The sequence below is a fragment of the Pelmatolapia mariae genome, linkage group LG8 (assembly GCF_036321145.2).
Source record: "Pelmatolapia mariae isolate MD_Pm_ZW linkage group LG8, Pm_UMD_F_2, whole genome shotgun sequence".
NCBI classification, from domain to species: Eukaryota; Metazoa; Chordata; class Actinopteri; order Cichliformes; family Cichlidae; genus Pelmatolapia; species Pelmatolapia mariae.
The window spans coordinates 15,826,190-15,854,019 of NC_086234.1; the positions used below are offsets into that span (position 1 = coordinate 15,826,190).

At 41.1% G+C, this 27,830-nt stretch overlaps 1 protein-coding gene across 7 annotated transcripts; it reads left to right on the forward strand.

Moving 5' to 3' along the window:
• LOC134632576 (MAGUK p55 subfamily member 3-like) lies at window positions 1-27,820 on the forward strand. 7 transcript variants are annotated; one of them, XM_063481249.1, is made up of 20 exons: window positions 1-222; window positions 14,910-15,071; window positions 15,371-15,489; window positions 16,310-16,387; window positions 16,483-16,563; window positions 17,069-17,206; window positions 18,750-18,831; window positions 19,259-19,344; window positions 19,444-19,518; window positions 20,147-20,343; window positions 20,440-20,504; window positions 20,991-21,008; window positions 21,179-21,334; window positions 23,093-23,158; window positions 23,382-23,540; window positions 24,518-24,598; window positions 25,361-25,454; window positions 25,580-25,688; window positions 26,264-26,383; window positions 27,157-27,820. In XM_063481249.1, the coding sequence occupies exons 2-20, from the start codon at window positions 15,035-15,037 to the stop codon at window positions 27,334-27,336; spliced, it is 1,941 nt and encodes a 646-aa protein (XP_063337319.1). In that variant the 5' UTR covers window positions 1-222; window positions 14,910-15,034; the 3' UTR covers window positions 27,337-27,820. The 7 variants fall into 7 exon arrangements, with proteins under 7 accessions (XP_063337319.1, XP_063337323.1, XP_063337322.1 ...); XM_063481253.1 differs by having other exon boundaries at window positions 2-222; window positions 21,293-21,334; window positions 27,157-27,819; XM_063481250.1 differs by lacking the exon at window positions 1-222 and adding an exon at window positions 2,076-2,094.
• The last annotated feature ends 10 nt before the right edge of the window (window positions 27,821-27,830 follow it).

A 27,830-nucleotide genomic window follows, 5' to 3' on the forward strand; every position in this document is an offset into this window, starting at 1 on the left:
CTGACAGAGGGGGAAGGGGAGGCTCACTGAGCGATATATTGGGTGTAGCAGAGAAATAAAAGCAAATGTGTGCCAGTCAGCTGGAGACGGAGTGAGCAGAGAGAAATACAGAGAGAGGGAGGAAGAGGGAAACAGGAAAGCGGGGCAGGCTGGTATTATAAGCGCTGTCGAGATAGAAGGAGGTGAGCTGTGCACGCTGAGGCTGTGAGGAGCCTCAAGCAGGTAAGAATGCTTTCTAATGTGGACTGACTTACCTCTGCGCGCGTGTGGAGCGACACAGACATCTGTAGCTCCAGGGATGGTTTACACAACTCTCTGCGTATCTGCCATCATTAAAACCTTAGCGCGTTTAGTGCCAAAAGCTCAGTGAAACTCGTGTTTGTTTGGGTTTCTTTCTTTTTTTGTTTAAAAAACAAAACAAAACAGATTTAGGTTTGCAAGCACATGTCTGAGTAACACCATGTGGATTGCCTGGCTGTGCCGCATGTTAATGAGGGGTGTGTATCACCTGTCATTGATTGACAGCTCCGCTTTTAGAGGAAAGTGGCCTGAAGTGCTCCCAGTCTCTCTTCAGACTAAATCACCTCCCAGATTTATTTATTTATTTGTTTATTTTCCCAAATTTGATTTAATTAAAAACAGGAAGCGACGGCTCGGTGTGATTGGTGACCTCAGCCTTTATGCGTGGTCTGGTCACGCTTTGCTGCAGGGCAGGACAGAATCTATTGCGTTGCTTTATTGGCTTTCGGGACAAGCCGAAGCACCAGGAGACTTAATGAAGGTCGGAGTCATAGATGGTGGTTTTGGTAAACAAGGACTGAAGGGGGGGGGACTGCGCACCAGTTTATTGAAATCCATGTAGGGGCTTAAAGGATTTCTTTTTCTGTTTACAGCGATGTTGCCATTCCTTCAGGTAAAAAAAAATCATTTTTTAATATGAAAGACCTGAATTTATTGGTAAGGCTACCTTTTTTAAAAAAAATTGTTGTAGGCGTACATGCTGCACTTGGTGTCCCCATGGAAGGATTACTGAACAGGATGATCCCTTGGGTCCCTTAAGCCTGAGCTGTTTGAAGTGAATGACTGCACAAGACTACAAAGTGACACAATGTTATGCAAAAAGGCCACAAAATGAACAAAAACAAGCAAAACTTACACAAATCGGTGAGGTGTGACGTGCCCAAACTTTTTCCACATATGCAACGACCACAGAGAGGGGGAAAAGATGAACACAGTGACAGGCTGTAAAATTACCACAATACAAAAAGGAGACATCACAAACGGGTAACGTTGGTGCCTTTTCAGGTGGTGTGTAGGTGGTGGTGGCTGTTATGGAGGGCTTTTTGCATGTTTGTCCCCAGAGGCCTATTGTCTGATAATCTGCCCATGCGTGTCCCCTTTCACAGCCTTCTATTCCACTGCCTTTACACAAATCATTATGCTTCAGTCATCAGTCGCAACTCTCTGACTTTTTGGCTCCCCACCAAATAACCACATCATCGGGGTCCTGTGCTGCTACCAGCACCCACTTGGCTGTTGAAACTGCTAAAGTGTCAAGTGTTGGGCTTCCCTGCCCGGGCGAGGAGCCAGATTTGCTCTCCTGTTGCTGCGAGGGCAGGACAGCCTGATCCTTGATCCCGCTGCGTCTCAGAGTGGGCGTGTTGAAGGTGTTTTGAGGTGATGTTCTTCTCATAAGCCTCTTAAGAGCCGTCTGGCCGCTGACCTTCTCTGCACTACGTTTTATTTTGTTTCCAGCATCTTCTCTTTTTTTTCTGTACCAGCACAAGTAAAATCTAAACTAGATTTCGAGGTTAGTTGTGTAGTTAGGAAGGGAATAAGGAATCCCAGACTGCATTTACATTCTACAAATCAATAGGGGGCAAAAAAATGCATTTTTATAGCGTGAATTAGCCTTTTTAGGAATGCAGAACTATAATACTGTTTATCCACTTTAAAGCAAACATTAGAGACTGTTTAGTTGTTGCTGTTGGGAGTTATGAGATTTTTTTTAAAAATTCGTTCTTTTCAAAATGTACAGCGGGGTTTTCCACAAATGGATATTGGAATGAAATCTGTCAAATCCAAACATGTCAGGTCAGTTGTGCATGTGTGTGTTTGGTGTTGTAGGTGGTGGATGGGCTGCACACACAGAGGGGTGGGCAGATGGCATCAGCAGTGTACTGGTGACCTCACCCCCTCCACCAGCTCTCTCGAGACCCATCCAACGGCAAATGATTCTGGCAAGCAGGTGGCATGCATACATGTTTGTGTGTGTGAGTGGAGAGGACGGAGACATGAGGTTAAGCTCTCCCAGCACAATGCCGGCATAATGAAGTAACTCCACTCTTCAGCTGGAGGTTGTTCTGATGTTTTAGTTCAGTAGCAGCGTGAACCATTCATGTAAATGCAAATCAGATGAGCAAGGACTCAACTGGTGTGGTTGGACAAAACTCACAAGCTAAACATTGACATTTTGGAAAACATTTGTATTCACTGTTTGATAGTTTAGTATCTGCTACAGTCGGGAAATAATGATTTGTTCTGACTCTGTGCAATGAACTTCCAATCTCACTCCCTTTCAAATGGTTGGTTAGAAAATGGAAATCAGGTCTGCGACCGCTCCCAGTCAGGAGGCGTTTTCAAAACAACTTTAGGGAGATAAAATGGCAATAAGATGTAGTTACTATTACATCAATCTGTGATTGAATGTGTCAACTTGGAAATTACATGCAATTTGTTTGTGATAAATCTGTGGAAATCTGTTGCCATCTGCTGCAAATGTGTTGCCATCTACATACACAGAACTTCACTTTATCTGTGTACACTCATTCCAACCAGATCTTGTTAGATTTGAAGCAGAAATTCCAACATAAATAGTGACATAGTTGCTGCTGCATAATGGTGACTTAACTGCAAAATGACACAGGTGCTCGGCAACCTTTAAGTTTTTATATGAAAGTAAAACCAGGTTTCAAGCAGTTTGCAACTAGTCAAGTCATCTGCTGCAAAAACAGGATTTCCATTTAACTGAGATTGATTGCAGAGTGTTTGGAAGCCCTGTTTAGTCTGAAATTATTTGCAAACTTTCAGAACTCCGTATGAGAGTGACTGCAGTCAGTGTGAGTTGGACTGTGATTGTTTGGAGACTGGTTGCTGCCTACTGAGCAGCTGTGCAGTCGAAAGTCAGGGGGTTGAGTTGAGGGTTTGCATGCTCAGTTTCTGGACAGCCAGTTGTTTGCTGCAACTTTTTACAATTCTGTCTCTGAAAGAATTCAGTGCAGTCACCTGTCTTTACCCAACTGTTACTGAGCAGGATGATTGGAAGACAGGAAAATTGCTCACCTGGCTTAGTCTAAAGGTGCTGATTACCAACAGTGCTTGTATAGAACCTTGAAGTGACTGTTGTTGTGATGTGGTGCTGTATAAATATAATGGAATTGAATTGTATCATGTCTTGGTAGTTTATTGGTTTTAAGTTTGTGTTCAGCAAAGATGGCTGTTTTTGTTTCCCGGCCAGGTGCCAGGTGTTGATTCATATTGTTGCTGATCATCTTAAACCCCACTAAATAAATGTAGATATCAAAAATCTAACATAAAAAAGGACTTTTTGAGGCTTTTTCCCATTTATAACTTGACAGTTTCAAACTTTTATTATAAATTTAGCTAAAATTGGCTTATGGCAAGGGGGTGGCCTAAAAAACAGAAATGCACCGTCCTCAGCTCTGCTCCTCGGCCTGAAGGCTATTTGAATTGGCTCCTCTGGGTTTCACTTTTTTAAAGATAATTTTTGGGGCATTTTTCTTTTATTGGACACTGCAGCTGTGAAGATTAGACAGGAAGGAGGAGAAACCGAGCCAGAGAACCCAAGCCTCTGTATTTCAACCATGTGGCATATAGTCACCTGCTCAAAGGCATTTTTCTTTTAAACCTAATTTGATTTAAATCACAGAATTTGCTTCAGCAGCTTTTACAATAAATAGTCAGGTTTTTGTTTGAAGTGTCAGAAAATAAGTGCAAATACACAGCATGTTGCTTCCAAGGGACTATTTTGAATAAAGAAGCCAAAGCTCTGTATGGAGAGACATAAAATAGAGTAAAGCAGCTTTAGAAACTAGAACCCATCAAAATACTGTTAATTTATTTAGGTTAATAACAATAATTAAGAAGTAGATTTGGAACAATGAACGTTTTACTTCTACTTCCTATCAGTACACCTCAGATATAGCTGTTTGTTTTGGGGGTTTTTTCCCTGAAACATCCCTGCTGCTGTTGAGTTTTCCTTTTCAGTGCTTCATTGTATTCACCAAAATCCTCTGTGATGCACGCAGCTGTCAGCACTGCCAACTTCAATCAAAGAGGCTAGATTATACCACCATATGGCCAGTGGGAACCCTTCGTATTTAGAAGACGCTCAGTGAATGAAAGGCACAGAAAGATGTCGGCTTTAAGCTCTCGTCAGCCTTTCGTAACTGAAGAGAGAGAGAGAGTTCACTGGAGCGTAGGCCTGAAGAAAAGCAGGAAACCCCAGAGGAAGTGAGGTGATGTATTAAGGTTAATTATTAAGTTGGTCATCAAATTGAGCAGGACACTGTGTTTTGAACCATCAAACGACAGAAGCATAGGACAGAGCTGGGCTGTGCAGGCATGTGAGTGTTCTGCAGTTTATTGATCCACAAAATGAACAGTTGTACATGAGCTGTATCAGAGTACAGTGGTACAAAAGCACTTAACCACAGTACAGGCGTATGGATGTTAACCTGGGAGGGAAGAAAGCTGCTGGTGGCACTGCTCAGTCTGGCAAACTAATCCGACGTTGTGTCTGTGCAGTTTGATGTACGGTGAGTGCCATTTAAAAATGCAATTTTTGTTTTTGAAGAAAGTTTCAAATGCCTCTTAAACACGGTCTACATTTTGTGCAGATAATGTTTTCCTTGTTCATTGTTTTTTTTTTTTGTTTTTTTTTTTTTTCTTTTTTTCTAAATCCCGTCTAATTGACTTGGAAATTCCCATGTCAAGTTTCATTACGGGGAAAACAAACAGTGACGGCAGATTAGAGTATCTGCCCAACTGCTCCAGTCTGCTGCCAACCTGCTATGGCTCAACCCTGAATGAGGGACAATCATAGGAGCGATCTAGGGGCATGTCAGGCTTGAGCAGTGCTTCAGCTTAGGTGCTGTGTATTTGCACTCTTCTGGATACTTGGAGATTTACTCAGATAGGGAGCGATATCACATCTCTTGTAAATGGACTGGTACTTTAACATCTTTCTATTTGAGAACTTAGATCACTTTCTACATTTACTAGGATTTAAAAAAAAAAAAAAAACCAAATCCAGTTATCAGCAGTTCTCTGGGTGAAAATGTATTGTTGATGCTAGAAGACAGGGAAGAATGGGCAGACTGCTTTGAGCTGATGGCAACAGTAATTCAAATACTCACTTGTTAAAACCATGGTATGCAGAAGAGCATCTCTGAACACGTCAAACCTTGAAGCAGACAAATTACAGCAGCAGAAGACCACACCAGGTCATCAAAGTCAGCTGAGGCTACAGTTTGCTCAGGCTCGTCAAAATTAGGCAATAGTGATTGGACCACACTGCCTGGTCTGACAATGATTTCTGCTGCAACGCTGAAATGGTCGGGGTCAGAATTTGGCATAAACATGAAAGCATGGATCCAGCCTGCCTTTGAGCAAGCTGACCATGCCATCTATTTGGGACCACAGTGTACCCATCTTCTGATGGCTCCTGGATCATGAAATTGAGTTCACTGCACTCAAATGGCCTCCACAGTCACCAAATCTGAACCAACAGATGTAGTAGAAGGGGCGATTCACATCATAGATGTGTGTCCAACAAATTTGCATCAGCTGTGTGATGTTATCTTGTCAATTTGGATCAGAATCTCAGAGGAATGTTTCCAGCACCTATGAGGATTTCTGAAAGTGAAGGGGTTTCAGCCCAGTAATAGTAAGGTGTAACAAACAAAGTCACCAGTGTGTTTATTTTTAGCCAGAGCTAGACCACCTCTCTCATATGAGCAATAACGACTGGCTGTGGCCTATGTGGCAGAGTAAAATATCCTTCTTTTTTTTTGTTTGTTTGTTTGTTTTGAGACATTAAACCTAAAGTTGCTCCCAAACACAGGTGAGCATCGTGTGATTGAGTGTGTTACTGTGGTAGAAAATGCACACTGGTTACCATTAGTAATGGCGTTTATTTTCAGCTGATCACGGCAAAATAAGAGGCTCACTTTACAATATTTACTAACGCTTTTCAAAGCAGATTGTTTTCAACAACACTCAGCAGCCCAATTAAATCTTAGATCTTAAACACTTCAAATATAGCCCCAGCCTGGCTGCCATGAGCACTTGTCACCAGCCAAATGAAGGATCGTTTGTGCCGTGGCGGTTCATTCTAATTGCCACTCTGGCATAGCGCCATCCTGTCTTCAATCAACATTTTCCAAAAAAGACATTTCCTTGGCAGCGAGTATGTTTTCATCAGCCTATCAGGGGGAAATGTGACAAAGAATTGACAGAACGTGACAAATAATGAACCCAAGACTATTGTTAGTTTGTCAGAATATGAAACACAAGATGACAAAAAAACAATTGGTTATTGTTTTTAAAAACTCTACCAGAAGTAGAAATGATCCCCCAATAGCTGTAAGTGATTTGTGTAATTATAATCGGCAGTAACGAGGCAAATTCACGAGCGCGATAGATCTCGGTTTTGCATCTTAACCGTAATGAAATTGGAGGAGAGCTTGATGGCTTGCTTCACTGCCATCGTGCTGATCAGGCGGTTCTGTCTTTTGTTGTCGAACGTCAGGGGTGTGTTTGTCGATGTGAGGCGGGTTGATTTGCCAGCCTTCAAAACCACAAGAAATTGCTGCAGGATTACTTTGTCATTTCCAACTCGAAGGAAATGTTGCTACTGAAAGGAAGAATAGAATAGAATTCAACTTTATTGTCATTGCACATGTCACAAGTACAAGGCAACGGAATGCAGTTTGCATCCTTCCAGAAAGTGCTTTAGCAATAATATAGATATATTAAAATATATATTAGCAATTATATAGCTATAATAGACCCATTTTTGTAATATAGGTATGAGTGTATAAAATATGGGTCTATTATGGGTATGTTACAATGTACACGGTATGAAGGTATGTTATGAATATGCTATAACTAAGTATGTACAGGCTGTAGTGAGTGTACAAGCTATGAACAGATAGAAATATGAAACTATACAGAAATATGAACTATACAAGTTATAAACAGTTGTAGAACTATAATTATTATTTTACAGAATGATTGTCTGTACAGAATTTACAGTAGTACAGTTTTGATCAGTGAGATATGTGACTAATTTCTGCAGAGGTTATATAAAGTGCTAGTGGATGTGACTGGTGGTTCAGTCCATGTTATTATTGTGTATATGATGGTACAGTTGGCCATTTGTTTGTTTCTTTGTCCATTGTGTGTGTGTGTGTTCAGTTATGGGTGGTTGTGGGTGTGTGTATGTTCAGTCCATTATTTTAACGTGGGTCAGATGTCAGGAGGCAGAGTTCAGGAGTCTGACAGCTGTAGGGAAGAAGCTGTTCCGGTACCTGGTGGTCTTAGTCCGGTGACTCCTGTAGCGCCTCTCAGAGGGCAGGAGGGTGAAGAGTCCATGTGCTGGGTGACTGGGGTCTTTGATGATTTTCCCGGCCCTTTTCAGACACCGCTTCCTGTAGATGTCATTTATGGCAGGAAGTGGTGCTCCGGCGATGCGCTGGGGAGTTTCACGACCCTCTGCAACGCCTTCCGGTCTGAGGCAGAGCAGCTCCCGTACCAGACTGTTATACAGTTGGTCAGGATGCTCTCGATGGTGCAGCGGTAGAAGTTCACCAAGACGTCTGAGGACAGGTGGTTCTTCCTCAGAGTCCTCAGGAAGAAGAGGCGCTGGTGAGCCTTCTTGACCAGCTTGGAGCAGTTGGTCGTCCAGATGAGATCCTCGGAGATGCGGACTCCCAGGAACTTGAAGCTGCTCACACGCTCCACAGCTGTCCCTTTAATGTAGATGGGTGGATGTGGGTCAGCATTCCTCCTGTAGTCCACGATGACCTCTTCTCGGTGTTGAGCAGCAGGTTGTTGGTGTCGCACTAGTCAGCCAGACCTCCCTGTAGGCAGCCTCATCGTTGTCATTGATGAGGCCAATCACCGTGGTGTCATCTGCAAACTTAATGATTGTGTTGGAACCACTGGCAGGTCTGCAGTGGTGGGTGAAGAGGGAGTAGAGGAAAGGGCTCATCGCACAGCCTTGTGGTACACCGGTGTTCATTGTGATGGTAGATGAGCAGTGGTTATCCAGCCGGACATGTTGGGGCCGGTTGGTCAGGAAGTCCAGTAACCATTTACACATGAGGGAACTGATGCCTAGGTCTGTCAGTTTCCTGATGAGTTGTGAGGGGAGGACTGTATTGAACGCTGAACTAAAGTCTATAAACAGTATCCTGGCGTAAGTGTTTTTATTGTCTAGGTGTGAGAGGACGGAGTGAAGCGCGATGGAGACTGCATCCCCTGTGCTCCTGTTCTGACGGTATGCGAATTGGTAGGGGGGGAGACAGGATTTGAAGTGTGCTAGGACCAGCCGCTCTAAGCACTTTGTAGTGATGGGGGTGAGGGCTACTGGGTGGTAGTCGTTGAGGCTTAATGGTTTGGAATTTTTGGGTATCGGGACAGGGGTGGAGATGGATTTGAAACAGGCCGGTACCACAGCGTAGGCCAAGGACAGGTTCAATATGTCTGTCAGCACTCCTGCAAGCTCCCCAGAACACGCTCTGAGAACGCGCCCGGGGATGCCATCAGGACCTGCAGCCTTGTGGACATCCTGCTCAGCACCGCTCCTACATCGGTGGGGGAGAGAGTCAGTGGTTGGTGGTCTGCTTTAGTTGCAGTTGTTGGATTCCCTGGCTCAAAACGAGCATAAAAGTTGTTGAGCTCGTTGAGGAAGGAGACATCAGAGGATGCGGGGAAGGGTTTGGTGGTCCTGTAGTCTGTAATGGTCTGGAGTCCTTGCTACATACGTCGGGGGTTGTAGTTGGAGAAGTGTTCTTCTACCTTAAAAACTGATTCTTTTTGTTTTAAATGTGGCCCAATAGACTTCTGATGGTGTTTTTCTAACGTTGCACAAAGTCATCTACTTGTTTTTCAGCTTCTCGAATAAGTAGTGGAATAGAAGTGAAGTAGAGCATAAATTTTAGACTTAACTGTATTTTCTTAAGTTGTACAGCTTTTCCTCCATTCACACTGCATCAAAGTAACAGCAAAGCAATTAAATGACAGAAACTATGCTGCTTTTTCTTATATTAAGATAAGTGTGGCATTAGCCTTCTTTATATTAACAGAAAAGGCAGTTTTTTTTTTCTGCTGGCTGTCATAAAGAAAGCAAGTTGAGCTTTGAATTAGCTTACTTTTCAGACCTGGGCCGCATGCCACAAAGCACATTCGACATAGCCAGGGTATCTTTCCATTATCTGGATTCACTTATACCAACATAAGTATAAACGGTCACACAAAGCTGCTTATCCACATGCTAAATTAACGCAGGGTTTCTCATTCTAGCTATGAGCAGGTTCATGTGAAAGGGAAGACACTGGCAGCATTTAACCAATCACAATGGCTGATTTTACACAGGAAGAAACGCATAACGCAGATTGAAAGCAACACAGATGCTCCAGACAAAAGTGTGTGTGTGAGAGGAAAAGGTACTGAACATTATTTTAGAATCAAAATCTCTGTATGAATGCTTGATCTTTAAGTGCTTTGGTCAGTAAGACTGGAAAAGACCTACTGTATTACAGAATTTTAGTCTTTTTGAAGCCTGCAAGCAAAGCCAGATAAGAGGCTAACTGTGAAAATAACAGGCGTAACAGAATCACAGCTGAATCATTAAGACGCAGGGAAATCTGATGGCTTATAATAGAGCATTTTATTAAGTTAATTGGTGTTTAACAGTCTGAGAGCAAGCAATGAGTATTTTTAAAGCAGAAAATTGTTTTTAGCAGTTCTGCTGTTGATTTCTAACATGACGGCTGCACATCAGAGCTCTGAAACTAAACTGGATCTATTTAGACATTTAATGTTATATTAAATGTTATAGATAAAGTAGGTGCAGGATCATATATTAATGTTTATAGAATAACCCAAGAATCTGTCCTATCCTGCTCATCAGGATAAGATGAAGACTTTAGACACTACTGAAAAACTCCCTCCTATCCCCCTACTCGCCCTACAGAGGTCTCAGGAATCTTCTCCAGATGGTCACGCTGTTTTCTGGAGAATTGATTGGTCAGTAGGCAGTGATTTCACACCTCTGATCTCTAATCTGAAACATAACCTGCTCCAGGGCAGGATGGGTTCAGTGCATGAGTTACCATGGTGATTTACCGTGGTAAGAAGTGAACCACCTTTGTAGTACAGAAAACCCAGAGTTAGCCTTTGGATAAGTCTAAATCCGACTTTGAAGTACAGGCTCTGTCTCTTGTACAGTCTGTGGTGCAAAGTGATGCGGAGAGGTGAAAGTTTGTGTCGTGCTTGGTTGACATTTTTTTAAACACTGCTTTGGATGACTGGAATAAATTTTAGTCTAGTGTAGGTGGGAAAATATGCATTTTACAACACAGAAATGTCTTTTATACATGTGGAGAGCTGGCTGAGATTCTTTCTTCAGTCAAGCTGTGAAGAAAATGTGCAGAGATTTAAAAAAACGACAGCCCTTTGTTTAACTAACATCCTTATTCATCTCCATAGAGATGCTGGTTTACTCATATACGTTTATGCGATGGGAACGAGTTGATTGTAACACAATCGGCTGCATGGCCTCTCAGCACTGTTGGTAATGAAGGAATGTGTGTAGGATGAGACTGTGAAGACTCAGCATACACACTGTGCGCTCTGCTCACCTGGTATTTTATGAGGCTCTCCCACAGCTGTGAGCTAAGCTCAGAGGGGAGATTTGGCCTCCCACCTACATAGCCAGCAATTCCAGGAGCAGTTATGAGGGTGAGCAGGTATGTAGCAGCTGGTCTGTGGGAATAGCTGCTCCACCTGCTGCACTAATATAGAGACTGTTAATTAAAATAAATAACAGATGCCAACAGCTCTAGAGGAAAAGGCATAGTCCAGTATTAAGAGACATACAGTTTTCTTCTTGTATTAAAGGTTTTACCAGCATAGTCATGGTTGACCATCATTAGGTTTATTGGTTTTAGACAACAGGAATTGTTTTTGCCCTTTTAAGTGCCAAGAATGCGAGGGTTCGTGATTGGATGTGAATCAGGCCAGATTGATTTTTAGATTAAGGGAGAGTTTTCTGGGTATCAAAAGCTGGTTTTCTAAAATAATCTATTTTTTATTTTTCCTTTTAAGGAAAACTAGAACATGACAGAGGTAATGAAAACTGCTTTCATTGTCGGAATTAATGACTGGACTTCCCCAGGACTCTCTGCCGCAAACCCCTGGAAAACATCAAAAACAAAAAGGTCAGGATGCGAGTTGAAAAATGAGTAAAGTGGAAAAACAAAAAAGGAATGGTTGTTTCGCAGAGCTATTATTTTTGAAGTCTCTCAAAAGGATTACCTGTGAAGTCTGTAACCTCATCTGACTCAGCAGGGTTCATCCCCCTGACGGTCAAGCTAAAGGCAGAATGTGCTCACAGCAAGCTGCACTGGGGATGGCATGGCCACTCTCTGATCATTCATTATCAGTATTTATAACAGCCAGTAATTTAAAAGCAAAGAGAAACACCCTTCAGTCATGTCATCAGTGCCATTGCATAGTTTGTCCACCAGAGGGCACTATGCAACCTCCTTATTGGCAACAACCAGCTTAAAAATCTGTTTTTATTACCTAGTGAACATTATGATTTTCCCGGCCTGTGAAGTATCTGTCCAACTTAACTTGGGCGTCTTGTTGGAAACAAGCAGCCAGTTTGATCAGACTTGGTTCGAGTTTTTTCTTGGAATAAAACAATAAATAAATCTGGGCCTATATCTTAAAAGTTCTCCCTCTCCTACAGAGTCCTGTGATAAATTGGTCTGTCCAGGGTGCAACCTGCCTCTCACCCTATGACAGCCTGGATAGGTTCTAGCACCCCACAATCCTGAATTGGATAAATGTTAGAAAAGAGGGATGCATTACAGCTGAGATCTGGCACTTGAATGTCACATCTGCTATGCTATTTCAAATTGAATGCCCATAGCTTGCAGTTTCTCAGCTGTGTTGGTATCAAACACAGACAGTATAAAATCAGTCAGTGACGACCAATCTAAACATTTAAACATAAGGCTTCATCCATTTCCTTCCACTTTATCCAGGACAACAGGTGCCGTGGTTAGCACTAGAGATGGACCGATCCGATATTAAGTATCGGTATCGGTCCGATACTGACCTAAATTACTGGATCGGATATCGGCGAGAAATTAAAAAATGTAATCCGATCCATTAAATATCAAAAAAGCACCTCACAAAACTTGCGACACGACGTAACTCGGCTTGTAACTGTAGCACGTCGAAGCAGTGTGCTCACGTGATAGAGCGGCTGTGTTTATTTGTAGCCTCGCTAGCAATCCAGCATTTCATCTCCGAGGAAGTTATCCCAGAGAGAAGTAAAGCAAGTGTGTAAGTTCATCTCTGAATGTTTGTAAAGCGTACCTACGTTAAGCTTAACAACCGATATATGGAGCCTCTTCTCTCTCCCTCTCTTGCTGCTACTTCAATCGTGAAACTGCTTAATGATCAGCTGATCGGCTTTTCTGTGGCGAGTCCGTCTCTCTTCTTTGTTTTTGGCCCACTTTGCACCAGAAAGAGGAAACCAGCGGCTGAACAACAGCAGCACGTTTAACCTTGATAAGCTGTTGTTAGAATTTATTTAATATTACTTTCTAGACCAGGATCCTTTTCTACGTAGCTGACGGCTGGTAACTGTGCAGGGGCGGATCTAGCAAAGTTTAGCCAGGGGGGCCGATAGGGCATTAACAGGGAAAAGGGGGCACAAAGACATACTTATCTTTCTTATTCTCATTTAAAATGTCTAGCTTTTAATAAATAATTATCTGAATCTTACACCCAAAGTTTTAATCTGATGTAAAATGTATAGAAGTCCATTACTGTATATAGTAACTGTTAAGTCTAATATACCCTAGTAAGTACCATCTGTGCAGTCTGCAATTCTGTAGAAGAAAGATGTTGAATATATTTAATTATTCTTGAAAAATAATTTATTTCTGTGCATTTTTTTCACACTGCATCAAATTAAAGTTGATTACGTCGATTAAGCATCATGAGGTGGAGGGTGGGGGTGGTTCCCTTTTTTTTTTTTTTTTTTTTGCTGGGAGTTTGCAACCCTATTAGTTAGGTTGCTTAATATTTCTGCTAAGTACTCTTTAAAATACCAGAATAGGAAGGATGGAGTAGGTTTAAGTTTATTAGATTGATCAGTATTGCTGAACTATGAAATATTTTGGGTGCAGTGTATTTTTTACATACAGGTATAACAGAATAGCTTTAGTGTTGTTTATTTAAACTTGAGTATGAACTTATACAAAATGCAGCAAGATATAAAAAAAAAACAGTTTTATTGATTAAAAAACACACTATATCGGATTAATATCGGTATCGGCAGATATCCAAATTTATGATATCGGTATCGGTATCGGACATAAAAAAGTGGTATCGTGCCATCTCTAGTTAGCACCATCACCTCACAACTAGAGGGTCCTGGGTTCGAATCCATGCATGTTCTGCCAGCGTTTGATTGACTTCTCTTGAGGTGCTTTAGCTTCATCCCACAGTTCAAAGACATGCATGTTAGGTTATTCCACACTGGCTGTAGATGTGAATGTGAGTGCGGCTGGTTGATAGATTGGCAACCTCTCCAGAGTGTGTTCTGTTTCTCGCCCTGTGACAGCTGGGATATTCAGCCCAAGGACAATTTTCTGAATGCCCTGCAAATAAAGTAGAAGCTCTCCATCTAAACACGTATTCTGTTTAGTCTGCAACCTTGATCAGGATTATCAAAAAATAGCTGGTTTTGCAGGTGAAGCTTGCACCACTTCAGCCACATGTGTTCATTGGCAGTTAATGAGGAGTGTGGTTAAAAATGTATCTGGCAGTGAGAAGGGAAGCCATGAGTGATGATTGCACATGAATGATTGTGACAAAAGTATTCTAATATACAAAAGACCTGAATGCAACATTGTTAAAGACTTTCATTACTCTAATGTGAAACGGCTCTAACTGCAAAAAGCTTATCAGTCACTGATACTATAGTGTTGTCATGGTGACAAGGTAAAGAATCCTATTGGACAAAAGTGCCTGGTATCATTATCTGACCTTGCTTCTCTTCAAATGAGCAGTCGCACAGTTTGAAATGAAATTAATGCTTTATGCCTCGGTAATGAGAGCAAATATTAATTATACTGAAACTTGAGCGCAGTAATGGGTCCATTCATCACTGTCAAAGCAGGGCTGCCTTTTGAAAAATGTATTCGGATTTGGGTATTGGTTTTAAATGACCAATTATGTGCTGCGTGGAGATCGCTGTCCTCTCTGTAAACATCACAATCAACCAGACGTTTGTTGCCAGGGAAGTTTTTTAAAAGAAGCATCTGTTTTTTCTCCTGTTTAATTTTACAGCGAGTTAAAAATAATGACATTCTGATAATAACACAGCAAAAGATCCAGAACCAGTGTGTTTAGTCACATGCACATGACTGCAAAATATCAGGTGCTGGATGCAGAAATAGTACATGAAGTTGCAATGCACAGAGACAAATCTCACAATGAGTCCTGGGTTTCTTAATGGCGCTCTGAGGCGTCCTCACTGATATGGTCATATGTTGTGTTCTTTGTTTTCATTCCAGGTTGTTCTCTGTGATTCTGTCTCGGCCTCATGTGAGGAACAAAACAAAACAGAAGAGGGAATTATTTGAGAGAACTGTTTCCTCTCTCCCCCTCCAACCTCTCCGCAGCCTCCTGCCGCCTCTGAATGATTGAAGCCATGCCCATCGTATCTGCAAGCACAGGTACATGTGCTCAGGCTCGTTCATGGTCTGATGCTTTTTATGTAGTTATGAATAAATTATGTGCTGGAATAAAGCATTATTACATTAATGTGGATAAACTGTTGGAATTTGAAAGGAGGGATGATATGGGAAAGCATACTATTATAAACATCAGTGAGCTAAAGAGAGAATCCATAGAGTCTCTTTGTTGATGAAGGTGGTTATTATGTACGATGCATTTCTAGATAGAAATTGTTCTTTGCCTCAGTCATAAATACACAGCATGATTTCTTTTTCTCTTTTTTTTTTAAATACTCAAGGGCTGCATGAGATCCTGGCTCTGCTCACGTCTCAGCTTCACCCTGATGCCAACCACAAAGAAGACCTGGTCTTCCTCAAAGATGTCTTCAGCGAGAAAAGCATCGGATACCTCATGAAGGTACAGTATATACATCAGAGTAGAAGTGACTGCTGTATTTGTGATTCAGACATTTTATTTATTTTTAGTTTTTTTTTTTTTCACACATGCTCCATTACAGTGCATTTACATTAAGTTTAATTGCTACGGTGTAGATGACATCTACTCATGGGTCACCGCTGAACCCCGAGTTGTTCCAAAACCATCCATCTACAATTGAATGTTGGACAGAAAGCACAGAAAAAACTGCGAGAGTGTGTGAATAGGTGAATCAGACATGTTGTATAAAGCACTTTGAGTACTCAAGTATAGTCAAAAGCGAGCTATATAAAAACTGAACCATTTAATGAGTGGTTGTGTGACTTACTTTTTCCTTCCTGTCAGCTTGAAGCAGTTCGATCCTTCTCTGACATCAACAAGTCATTTTCACCCAGTCATTTTCACCTGCCTCTCAGTGGATATTTTCTTTTTCCAACTATTCCCTGTAAACCCTAGAGATGGTTGTGTGGGAAAATCCCAGTAGATCAGCAGAAATACTCAGACCAGCCTGTCTGACAAAAACAATCATGCCCTGTTCAAAGTCACTTAAATCGCATTTCCTTCTCGATGTGATGCTCAGTTTGAACCTGAGCGGGTTGTCTTGACCTTGTCTACATGTCTGCATTGAGCTGCTGCTATGTGATTGACTGATTGGATATTTGTGTTAACAAACTGTTGAACAGCTTTACCTAACATAGTGGCTGATTATAAAACGGTACACATCATATATGATGTTTGTTTGTTTTCACTAAAAATGAATTATCTGCATTTGTGGTTTTGTTGCTTCTTGCTTTACATCCAGATCCATGAAAAACTGAAGCAGTATGAGAAACACAGCCCCACTCCAGTCCTGCACAGTGCCTCCTGTTTGGCAGAGGATGTAGGTGCAATTAGAAGTGAATATATATTTTCTCTGGTGACTAGAAGAATACTTTGAAATACTTAAAGCAGTAATTTTCTGATTTCAATCACCAGCTAGCAGAAGAGCTTCAGAATGGGCCACTGGAGGATGATGAGCAAGAACTGCTGCTCCTCTTGAGCACTCCTCATCTCAAGGTGTACACACACACACACACACACACACACACACACACACACACACACACACACACACACACACACACACACACACACACACACACAGCCTTTTTCAGCCTGCATAAAGAAGCTGATAAATGCTAGACCGTACCTCTCCCTTGCTACATCCAGACATCCTCTCTTTCCTTCTGAGGTTTGATCTCTTTAATAATGCTGCTTCACAGTATTTTTGCCCTGCACTGCTCTGATTTTTCCACATTTATTACATAAATGTACCCCTTCCCCATCCCCTAGACACACACAAGACTGCCTAATTACTCTGATCAAGTGATTATGCTCAGGTTATTGGCTGTCTGGGAAGCATTCTGGGAAGTGATGATAGCTGTGGAATCAGAACGTTCATTTTATTCCCTGAGTTTTCTTTTCCCCAGAAATCGTGTACCTTTCCTATGTGCTGTAACCTTCTTTTCTGGATCCTTTTATCTCTGTTGATCGAGCTCCTAAATCTTGGCTTGTGATTCAGGCAGTGCTATCGGCTCATGACACAGTGGCTCAAAAAAAATTTGACCCTGTGCTGCCGCCGCTCCCAGACGATCTGGACGATGACCTGGAGGAAGAGTCTGTGAAGATCGTTCGGCTGGTGAAGAACAAGGAGCCACTGGTAAGTGTCTAAGGGTGCAGTTTGGCTTTTCATTAAACTAGTACCTGTTTTTTTTTTTTTTTTTTTTTTTTTTTTTAACTACTGCTAATGAAATAAAAGAGAAATGAAACAGATTCAGTAAATCAGATTTTACGAAACATGCACATAAAAGCAAAAAAATATTCTTAGTGAGTATCAAATATGTGCTGATGATTGATATTAGAATTTCCTATGAAGGTGAAATCAACAGCTTTATTTGAACCTGTTAAATTGGAGTTTGAAACGAATTTCTATGAAGGGCATCGATAAAGAGAAGCAGTCATACTCATATGTGGAAAAGATCAACCCCAACCTGCCGGCACTCACTGCTGCATTCACAAGTTAGAACCTGGAGGCTGTAGAAGACATTACAGAGCCGGGTCATTTTCAGATATTTATTGACTCTTAAACTGGTCCCAGTAAGTGGGACAAGTTGCCTCCTTCCCCGTCCAGAGATTTTCAAACGTGAGTAAAAGAGGGCGATGTGCTGCAGATGACGCTCTGCAGGATAGCAGAAAAAAAATCATCAAAGCAGACTTTTTTTTTTTAAGGAATTGGTTGTAGTGGGGTATTAAACCAACAGCTGTCTCTTATATAACTTGTATAACTTAATAATACTTTGTTCTTCTTACCGACCAATCAAAGTGCTATGTAAATGCAAGAATGTTACACTGTACAACTGGAAAATCCCCATCCTGTCCTCAAGAATGGTTAAAAAATGTCATTTACTTTAATGAACTTCAATGAACAGTCTTGGAGAAATCTGAAGTATGAATGAGGGTCTTCAAAATCCACAGAGAAAATATATACTTAGTGTTGATCAGGAACACCGGCTAATGTGATCCTACTTTTATATCAACAAGCAGCTAGCTGTAGATTAGAATTTGGCTGAGTTTCATTGTTGACACAAAATATAAGCTTCAGAAGTTTTGTCAAAGACTCACAGACCACTTGGTCCATAGCCAAGCTAACAGTTCCCTCCTGTTTCCAGATTTCAGACTTCCAGACTGTTAAGCTAAGCTAACTGTCTGCTGACTGCACCTTCATGCTGTGAGTACACAGACATGAGATTAGTGTTTATCTCTTCATCCAGCTCTCAGCAGGAAAGGAAATAAGTACATTACATTTTCTAAAATGTCAAACTAACACATGATTTACTTAAAGCTAAAAATGGAGCTGTAACCCAGAGTAGCAAACAGTGATTGAAGCTAAAGTAGGCTGCTAATTCTTTGCTTGATGCAGCAATTAGAAAACCTGTAATTACAGCATTTAAATGTCATTAAATTGCATGAACTTTTAGTAGAAGCACAAACAAGTAGGCAATATTGATGATGGGGTATCAGACTCTTCATTCACGTACCATTTTGACATTTAGCTTCAGTGAGTTATTGATCTTTCCAATTACAACTAGCTGCAAATAGGGAGCCTCTTCCTCCAGTCGGAGGATTGGGCCAGCTTAGTGACTTTGGGATGAGATTTGCTATGAATACATCTTATTTATTCATGTGTGTGCTTGTATAAACAGGGAGCGACTATTCGGAGAGACGAAGCAACAGGAGCTGTAATTGTGGCCCGAATCATGAGGGGAGGCGCTGCTGACCGGAGTGGTGAGACTGAGTTTGCAAAACATTTCTACTGAACTTTAAATGCCAGATATTTTTATGTGGAAAATCAAATGCATAATGGAACAGCACTATAGTATAATCTGCCGATAGAAACAGTCTCTATTACTGTGGATGCTAACGCTACCCAGTGGGACTACACTACTGATATACTGAGAGAGATGTGAGTAGATTACATTGCGTAACCCTGTGAACTGTAACAGAAATCAAATCCGTGAGATTAGTGCCACGAGATTGCATATTTTGAGAATACAAACTAGGTTTGCGTCTGGATGTTGCCATAGTAATGTTATCGACATACTGGCAACACAAAGTCGTCTTTTGTTCACATTTCAGGTTTATATTCTAAGAATCTGTGTATTGGGCATTTCTTTAGCTGTATTCCCCCTGCGTGCTATGCTTGTGTTTCCAGGTCTGGTGCATGTAGGGGATGAGCTTCGAGAGGTCAACGGAAACCTGATAACCCACAAAAGGCCAGATGAAATTAGTCAGATACTGGTAATAAATGTGGAATCGGACTAGTTCAGATACTATGATTCTTGTAGCTGGCAGCCGATCATGGTGGTGCTCTGTTGTTTTTTGTTTGTTTTTTTTTAGTCCCAATCACAAGGCTCCATCACACTGAAAATCATCCCAGCTGTTGCAGATGACGATAAAATGAAAGAAAGCAAGGTTAGGAATGCTTGCTGCGTGAGTACGCAGGCTTTTCTTATGGAAGGCCACAACCACTCAGCCCTTTATCAAGGTTTATTCACATGTATCCACTTTACTTTTCTTTACCTTCCCCTTTAGTGTTGTATATGAGACAGCAAATGTTTGATTGTGCAAATTGCAGAATTACAGAACTGTGAAAAAATGTCATGATCCACCCCTCATTTAAAAAATAAAATAAATACCCCAAACCATGACAGAGCCTCCACTCACTGTTGTATCTCTCCTGATCTCTTCTGTGCAAACTGATAACGGTTAGAACCAAAAATGTCTAACTAGGGTTTATTACTCCATAAGACCTGTTGCCACAGATTTTTTTTTTCTCCAGTCCATTTTCAGCTTTCTTTCCTTGGAATAAAAGCCTGATGAGGTTTCAGCAACCAGTTGTTGCTTCAGCCTGCGTCAGATCTCTGCTGGATCTTGGATCTGTGTCAGGCTGATAGTAACAAAGTGTCTAAAGATACAGTTTAAAATTGTTATTGGCTTAGTCGTCTGTTATGTGTAGACACTCTGTCCTTTGCTGTATATAATGAATAAAGTTAAATAAATACAGAAGTTTTTAACAGAATATTCCTCCTCCTTTTTAAAGGTCTACATCCGGGCTTTATTTGATTATACACCTTTTGAGGACAAAGCAACCCCGTGCCAAGAGGCAGGACTTCCCTTTAAACGGGGTGACGTTCTTCAGGTTGTTAGCCAGGAGGACCCCACCTGGTGGCAGGCCAAGAGGGTGGGCGACTGTAACCTGCGCGCTGCCCTCATCCCTTCGGCGCAGTTTCAGGAGAGGTAGCTTGCATCAACAGTCTGTGTATCAGATGTTAAAAAGCTGCCTTTTTTATCAGTAATACATTTTTGAAAATGTTTGTTTGTTTTTCTTCCCAGGCGACTGAGATACAGGATGAAAATGGGTTCCGTGTCTGCTCCCATTTCCCCAAAAGCTCCCACATGTAAGCATTATTTACTACATACAAGCGCAAATGTTTTAGACGCTTAGATCTCCACACACATCTTCTGTTGTGGGTCAAATCTAATCTATCCAAGGAGGTCCTAAAAGAGAGATTATAAAGAGAAGGAGGGGATCAAAGGTTAATCTCTGAGGGGGGGAAATGCATAATCCATCACTTTAATTTCCTAAATCCAATTTAAAAGATGAAATGATGCAAGTCCTTTTCTTGCATCTACAAAGTAAAAGTAGTAAAATGGTTTCTCTCCTTTAAAAATCTGATTATCCAGTTATTCTTAATTTAAAAAAAAATTAAAGTCTTTCCAGCAGAGAAAGAAGATGGTTGAGGATCTCCAAGCATGGATACAGTGACAGTTATGAGACTGCATTGTGAATTTGAGAGAGCTGAATGTACACTAGGGGTCGCCGAATAGTCTATGTCACACTCTACAGTGATACTGTGTATTATTCCTTGCTTTGCTAACTTCAGATGAACGGGCCGATAGAGGTACGTAGAAAACCCCTCATTTTAGCAACCATCTCTCATCCCCAGTTTGGACTGGCTCCATGTTTTTCTTGCCTGAATTTCTGTATGAAATTCTCATCGACCCATCTGAAACACAAATTTTGGTCACTTTCCTCCTCCCCATCCACACTGTGCCATGTTTGCCTTTACAGTTTCTTTAATTGCCACAAATCCTCTCCTAACCTGCTGTGTTCTCACGTTAAAGTACCCCCAACACCTCCTCCCTCCTCTTACCCTGTCTTCTCTTCCCGATTGCCATCCAACAGAAGACTGTGACAATAAGAGTGCTGTGAATGGAAAGGACATAGGTGAGCAAGCACAATCAGTGAGTTTATGTTAATCACTGCAACATCACATCTTTTGCTCAGTCTGTGTGCTAAGCTTTTTCTTTTCGAGTGTGCATATTATTCCTGAGATTGTGTGAGACTGGATTGCTTTGTGTTGCTTCATTGATTGTTGAGGGTTAGGCCAGAAAACAGTCAAACAGAAAACAGTCCACGTGTATGACCACTACACAGGAAATTCTCACCAGTAGGTTGGCCAGGCTTCCAGGATGTGACTGTGCTTCAGTGGGTGTTTGTTCACACCATTTTGACCTTTTTTTTTTTTCTTTTTTCCCCTAAACCATATCCACACCCGTCTGTCCTCTAGAGCTGAAATATCTCTACAGCTGCCTTAATGTAGTGTAATTTCATTTAGACATTCCTGTAGTGGCAACTAGGGTGACCAGATTCCAACAAACTAAACATCGGGCAAATGGTATGTTTGTATGAGATAATATGGGATACTAATGCTGAGAGGTAGTGTAAAATTTTCATGTATCAAACTCATTGCAGTCATTGAGTCGACCATAAACTCCTCCGTGTGTATTCCAGAGTCAGATGTGAGGCTGTCTGTCCAGCAGTGAAAGCTTGGCACAAATTGGGTCACACAACAGGACAATGAAGTCCATCAGCAAAACTACAGCAGAATGGCTGAAAAAGAAGAGTTGATGTACTGAGTTATGGGGTGTATTTAGTTTTTTCACAGATTGCATAGAGTCCTATTAAAAACTTTGTTTCACCATAAAGAATATCGTTGTTTTTATGGTCCAATAGTGGAGTCTTAAACTTGTGTATTCCACTTTTCTAACTGATCCTTTTTAGTTCACCTAATGAACTAAAACTACCAAACTTTTCTTTGATTATCAGATCCACTCCATTAATTTTTTTTTTTTTTTTTTTTTTTGAGCCAAACATTTCTACTGATTCTTACATGTACTGTGGTACTTAACATCATATTCTTGTCTATGCAGAACTGAACAGTAACCAGAAACTGCATAAAAGCTCAGTGTTTCAGTCTCTCATATCACTGTAGCGTAATTGTAGTTGTAGTTACGCAGTTTTTATGTGGTTTTTTTTTTTTGTTTTGTTTTGTTTTTTCGTGGTCTTTTCCATCATATTGCGGCAAAAACTGAAGTGAGTTTCTCATTGAGCGTGGCATTGATGGTAATACAGTGACATGTGAAACTGCACTTGGGCAGTGTTGACTTTTGGAAATTGGAGCCAGAGAAGAAAATGATTGATGAGCAGTAACACATGAATGGGGAAACCTGGTCACCCTAGTAATATAACCATTTTTTGTGTTTTTTAAATTAAACACCTCAGCAACTTCCGGATGGATTGCCATCGGGTTTACTGCACATCCCCATGTTCCTCTTAGGATAGGATGTAACAACTTTAGGAACCCAACTTTCTTTAGTGCCACCATGAGCTTAGATTTTTTTTTTCCTCTGTAAAATCAAACAAATTTTAATATAAATATAGCCTGTTAGGGTATGATTAGACTGGCAGGCTTTTTGCCCTGTGTGCTACAGCCATCGAGCTTCTCAGTGTTCATGTGGCGCCTCATGCCATCTCAATGTGCTGCAAATGGCCCTTCATCATGCGTCATGCTGACAGTGATTACCCTGTGCTTTAAGAAGTTAGACACAGCATGCATGGCTTCTGATCTTTTTATTCTGTTTCAAAAGAAATAATAAAATAAAACTTAAGTTGCTTTACTCAATGGTCTAATATAAGCTGTAGTTTCTCCCAAGAGTAAGGCAGCCCCTGCCTTCTGTGGCCATGCTTTCTCATGGGATTTTTACTCAGGTACTCTTACTGATATCTAATGGTGTTGTCCACTGTGTGTGTGTTTTGTGTGATACTGTTTTGACATGCGATTTTTCAGCTACCTCAAACCTGTTTCTTAATATCAAAGTGACAGAGTGATCTGCAATACATGGGAGGATTTTGGTGTATTTATTGAATTTGTATAAGTGTGTATCAGTGCAGTAGCATATGTACCCTAAGGCTACCTTCATGTCTTTAACAGCTAGCCTACGCAGAAGCTTCCGCCACAGGAAAGATCGCCAGGGTTCTCCTGGTGAAGCGCACACTCCCGATGCCAATCACACGGAGTTCCTGATTTACGAGGAAGTCGCACAATATTTCCCACGTCCTGGAGAGAGGCCTCGCCTTATAACACTCATAGGTTCGTCAACTGGAGTGAATTTTGCAACAGCGAAGAAACTACAGTTTGATGAGAAATTCAGATACAGGCATCACGGGTTATGAATGTCATGGTACTTTGGGGATTTTAATTTAACTGTTCTTTATGTGCATAAACTCAAATCTGTGTTTACAATGTTAATATAGTATTTTAACTTGACACAGTGAAGTCATCCTCAAAATTCTTTAGGATGTTCAGGAACCACCAGGAGTCAAACCTGTCATGAAGTGGAAACTGCTGGAATAGCAGCGTCACAGTGAAGGGAGTTTTACATCACTATGAACTGAGAGTGCCGACCAAGGACGAAGCCTCTGTTCCAAAATCGACTTCATCAAACTCGACTTTATGGATAAAGCAAATGCCTTATGGACAAGAGTTTCATGATCAGATGAGACCAATATTGAGCTTTATGGCGGTAATGATCGTTGGTATGTTTGGTAGCATCATGCTCTGGGGCTGTTTGTTTGTAATGTTGGTACATTACACAAAGTGTATGGAATTGTGGAGGAAGACTACCTTCGAATTAGAGTCAGATCAACAGCTAGACAACTGAAACTTGGGCACAACTGGATGTTTTGGAATGGATAAAGCAGGCTAATATGATTGTGAACCGGCCTTCAAGAAAACCACGACCTTAACCCCATTGAAAGTACGCTCAAACCAGCCAATTTAAATCAACTTTAGCCTTTCAAATTCAAAAATCCAAATATTAGTGTGTATATTAATGTATAATTTTGGCCTTGTGAGAAAATCCAAAAAGATTCAAACTTGCATTGCAGATGTATGCTGTACAATCATTTCACCCTGGAAAAAGAACAGTTCAAAGAAATCATTAAAAACTCCAAACTACCATGTTATTTATGCCCACAATGAGTGAACGTTTGGCCAGATCTCTACACACATGTTCTAAGTTCATGATCATCTTATATAAACTAGCTATGCTGTTTGTATGGTCACAGGTTCACTTGGTGCACGGATTGCTGAGATCAAACAGAAGGTGATTGCTGAGAATCTGCGGCGGTACGGTTTGGCTGTGCCTCGTAAGTGTTGTTTATCTTTTCTAATTGACTGTAAGTGTTTGCACTGAATTCACAAGAGTGAAGTAAAAGAGCTTTCGAGTGAGTATAAGGCACTTTGTTCTTTGGCACTTCATACCTGCAAACGCACTCAACCTTTACTTTCTCTAAGGAAACTCCCATAATTTGCATGACCCTCAAAATATTACACGAGTTTCCAGATTATTAAACAAACAATCCACACACCACATACCATTCCAATTCAGTTTTGTTAGTTATGACGCCATTTCACAACAGCCGTTCCTTCAATGCTTCCAAACCCATCTGTCGCACCAACCTGGCAACCCACTGCCTAATTCAAGGGAGGTGTGTGCATCTAATCTCTTCACAGGCAGACTGAGATGGTGAATCATTTAACGTCACCATCATAGATGCTGTTTTCCCCAGTTTAACTACTGTGAGGATTCAGTACGAGAGACTTTTAAAACACGCCAAAATAAACAACGAGTCGTACATGGGGCTTGTTGATGTCTGTGACAGGGAGTTGCAGACTTTGGTGTAGTTGGAAAGATGTTTACTTTTTAATAACTCATTAGCAAAACATAAAAAAATAGGATTGGTACCGACTGAGACAAGTATCTCTTTGCAAATTGATTTTACAGTAAACGCACTGCTTTTTAATGCAATCAGTATCGAGCTTAATGAGATATCCAGAAACATACAAGCATCCAGTATCTTGTCTTATTTTCCAACTTGCTCTTTCTGCCGACCGACGGCACCCTGAAGACACCACTCGAGCCAGGAAGAGTCATGAGAGAGAAGGAGTGGAGTACCACTTCATCAGTAAAGCTGCTTTTGAGGCAGACATCCAGAATGGCAAGTGAGTGCTGGGAACAATGTTTTCTGATGAAGTGCAAAAAACTTATAGAACACAAAAGGATTAATTGAAGCGTTTCAGCATTTTAGTTAATTTAACATCTGAGTGGTGATGATGTGTTTCTGCAGGTTTATTGAGTATGGCGAGTATAAAGAGAATCTCTATGGCACCAGTTTGGACTCCATTCACAGAGTTTTGGATCAGAACAAGGTCTGTCTGGTGGACGTGCAGCCAGAGGTAAGTGTTTTTAAAAATATGGTAGGCGGCACTGCTAAACAAATACACTTCTGATTTAAATCGAATTTCCTCTGTGTAAATGTAAAAGTGCCTCCTTCTTTAAAAGAAGTAAAGACAGCAGGTTGCATATTGGCCTCATCGTGCCATATACATGTGTAGTATGTGCAATATTGGAATACATTTCATATTATGGTATTTTTAAATGAAATTGGATTGATCTGTTGCCTGCGTCCAGACCTGTGAAGCTTTCCAGAGCCTGGAGACAAGTGATAGAAATGCATGATATCAGGCAAATTGACTTTTCACCTTATTTTGTGCAACTGTCTGCCAACATAAAACCAATAATAAATCATCAGAAATATGTTTATTTTAACATTTTTAGTGGCTCACAGGCTGTTTCTGTTTGCTTCACAAAGAATATCCTCTCTGATAATTGTGCAGTCTTTTATACTTAGACATTGATTTGACTTTATATGGTCTTCTGTTTGTGCAGTATATCTTCTCAGCATAGAAAAAGCTCTGTGGGATTTTTATATGGGAGTTTGTAAATGGCTGATTGGTCTTATCACATTCAGGCATTGAAGACTCTCCGCACCGCTGAGTTCAAACCATATGTCATCTTTGTAAGGCCTCGCATCGATGATGGTCATAGAAAGCAGTTTGGCTCCTCTTCCTCACTCAGCGTAGGGGTCACGGTGAGTGATCCCACATCAAACCTGCCAGACATGTGCAGTACACTTTCTGGGCTTATTAATTGATGGTGGAATATAAATGAAGTTTACAGAGGCTTAGTGCAGATTACGGTAATCTTGCAGTTGTTTGTTTTGTTGAGAAAGGAATCATATCAAAAGGCTGATTGAAGCTCAGTGAATAAAGCTTTTCTTCACATGGCATGCATTTAAACTCAGTGTGTGAGCATTTTATGTTTAATATAAACTGCTTTAAAAAAGTTAGTTACTTAGTTGTACAAATGTACAAACACACAGCCAAGTATGTTGGTGTCTGTGAAGGTCATTTGAATACAGTGAAGTGAATGAGCTCTGTGTCATAGTATGGTATGCTATCCTGTTGGAAGCAGCCAACAAAAGATGATGAGATGACACTGTGGTCTTTAACAGATGGACATGGTCAGCAACAATACTCAGGTAGGCAAGCATTTAAACGATGCCAAGATAATATCCCCCCACACCAACAACAGCCTGTAGATGGGATGGATCCATGCTTTCATGTTGTTTATGCCAAATTCTGAGAGATGGTTTCAGTAGATCAGCAGTTTCCCAGCCTGTCTGGGACCAAAAATCATGCCACGTTCAAAAAGTCACATTTTGACAATATCTCAATATCTGCATGTCAGCTCTGAAGGGTACTGAGTACGAATAGAGAAATTCCATATGGTCATTAGTTTGACTTCGGCTGTTCTCTAGCAGAGTGTATTAGCAGCTAAACACTTGTCTCTCTTCCTCTCCAGGACGATGACTTGCAGGAAATGAAGCAGTCGGCAGAGCAAATGGACGAATGCTACGGCCACTGGGTCGACTATGTGTTGGTAAAGGAAGATCCAGCTAGTGCCTTAGCAGAGCTCCAGGTTGTATTGGAAAAAGTACAGATGGAGCCACAGTGGGTGCCTGCGTCCTGGGTGAGGCGCTAGCCAGCTGACCTTCCAAATAGAAAAAGAGGACACAGAACTGTGGCGTGCCTCTGAAGGTGCTGAGCATTTGGACTGATCCAGTGTTTTACTGCCATGTAACCATTCCACAAATGAGTATGTGAGTCACTGTAAAAGAACATCCAACAGGCCTGTTGCAGAGTGGTCAGCATAGAATGACCACAGTAGTCAGATAGTGCTGGTGTACATACGTATATCCTGATAGTGCAGTGGCTTTATACGAGAAAGGTATGTAGTACAAGCATGCAGGACAAAGTTCCTACAGCAACTTATTGTCAAAAACATGTGCACTCAGTGTGGTCAGCAATGTAAGCCCCCTATTATAACAGCAGCTATAATGTGAAGTGCCATATTAAATATGTTAACTGTAAAGCAGAAGAAATCTGAAGACCATGTGACTGATTTTGCTTTGACAAAAGTTTGAGTTTAGTGAAGTGGGTTGAATATGTCTACATTTGCTTGAGAAATAAAACAAG

What these genes read in the sequence shown, in the direction of transcription:
- LOC134632576 (XM_063481249.1), top strand. Translation starts at nt 15,035, where the DNA reads ATGATTGAAGCCATGCCCATCGTATCTGCAAGCACAG. An exon ending in CATCGTATCTGCAAGCACAG is followed by an intron (nt 15,072 to 15,370) that starts GTACATGTGCTC and finishes TAAATACTCAAG; the next exon opens with GGCTGCATGAGATCCTGGCT. An exon ending in CCTCCTGTTTGGCAGAGGAT is followed by an intron (nt 16,388 to 16,482) that starts GTAGGTGCAATT and finishes TTCAATCACCAG; the next exon opens with CTAGCAGAAGAGCTTCAGAA.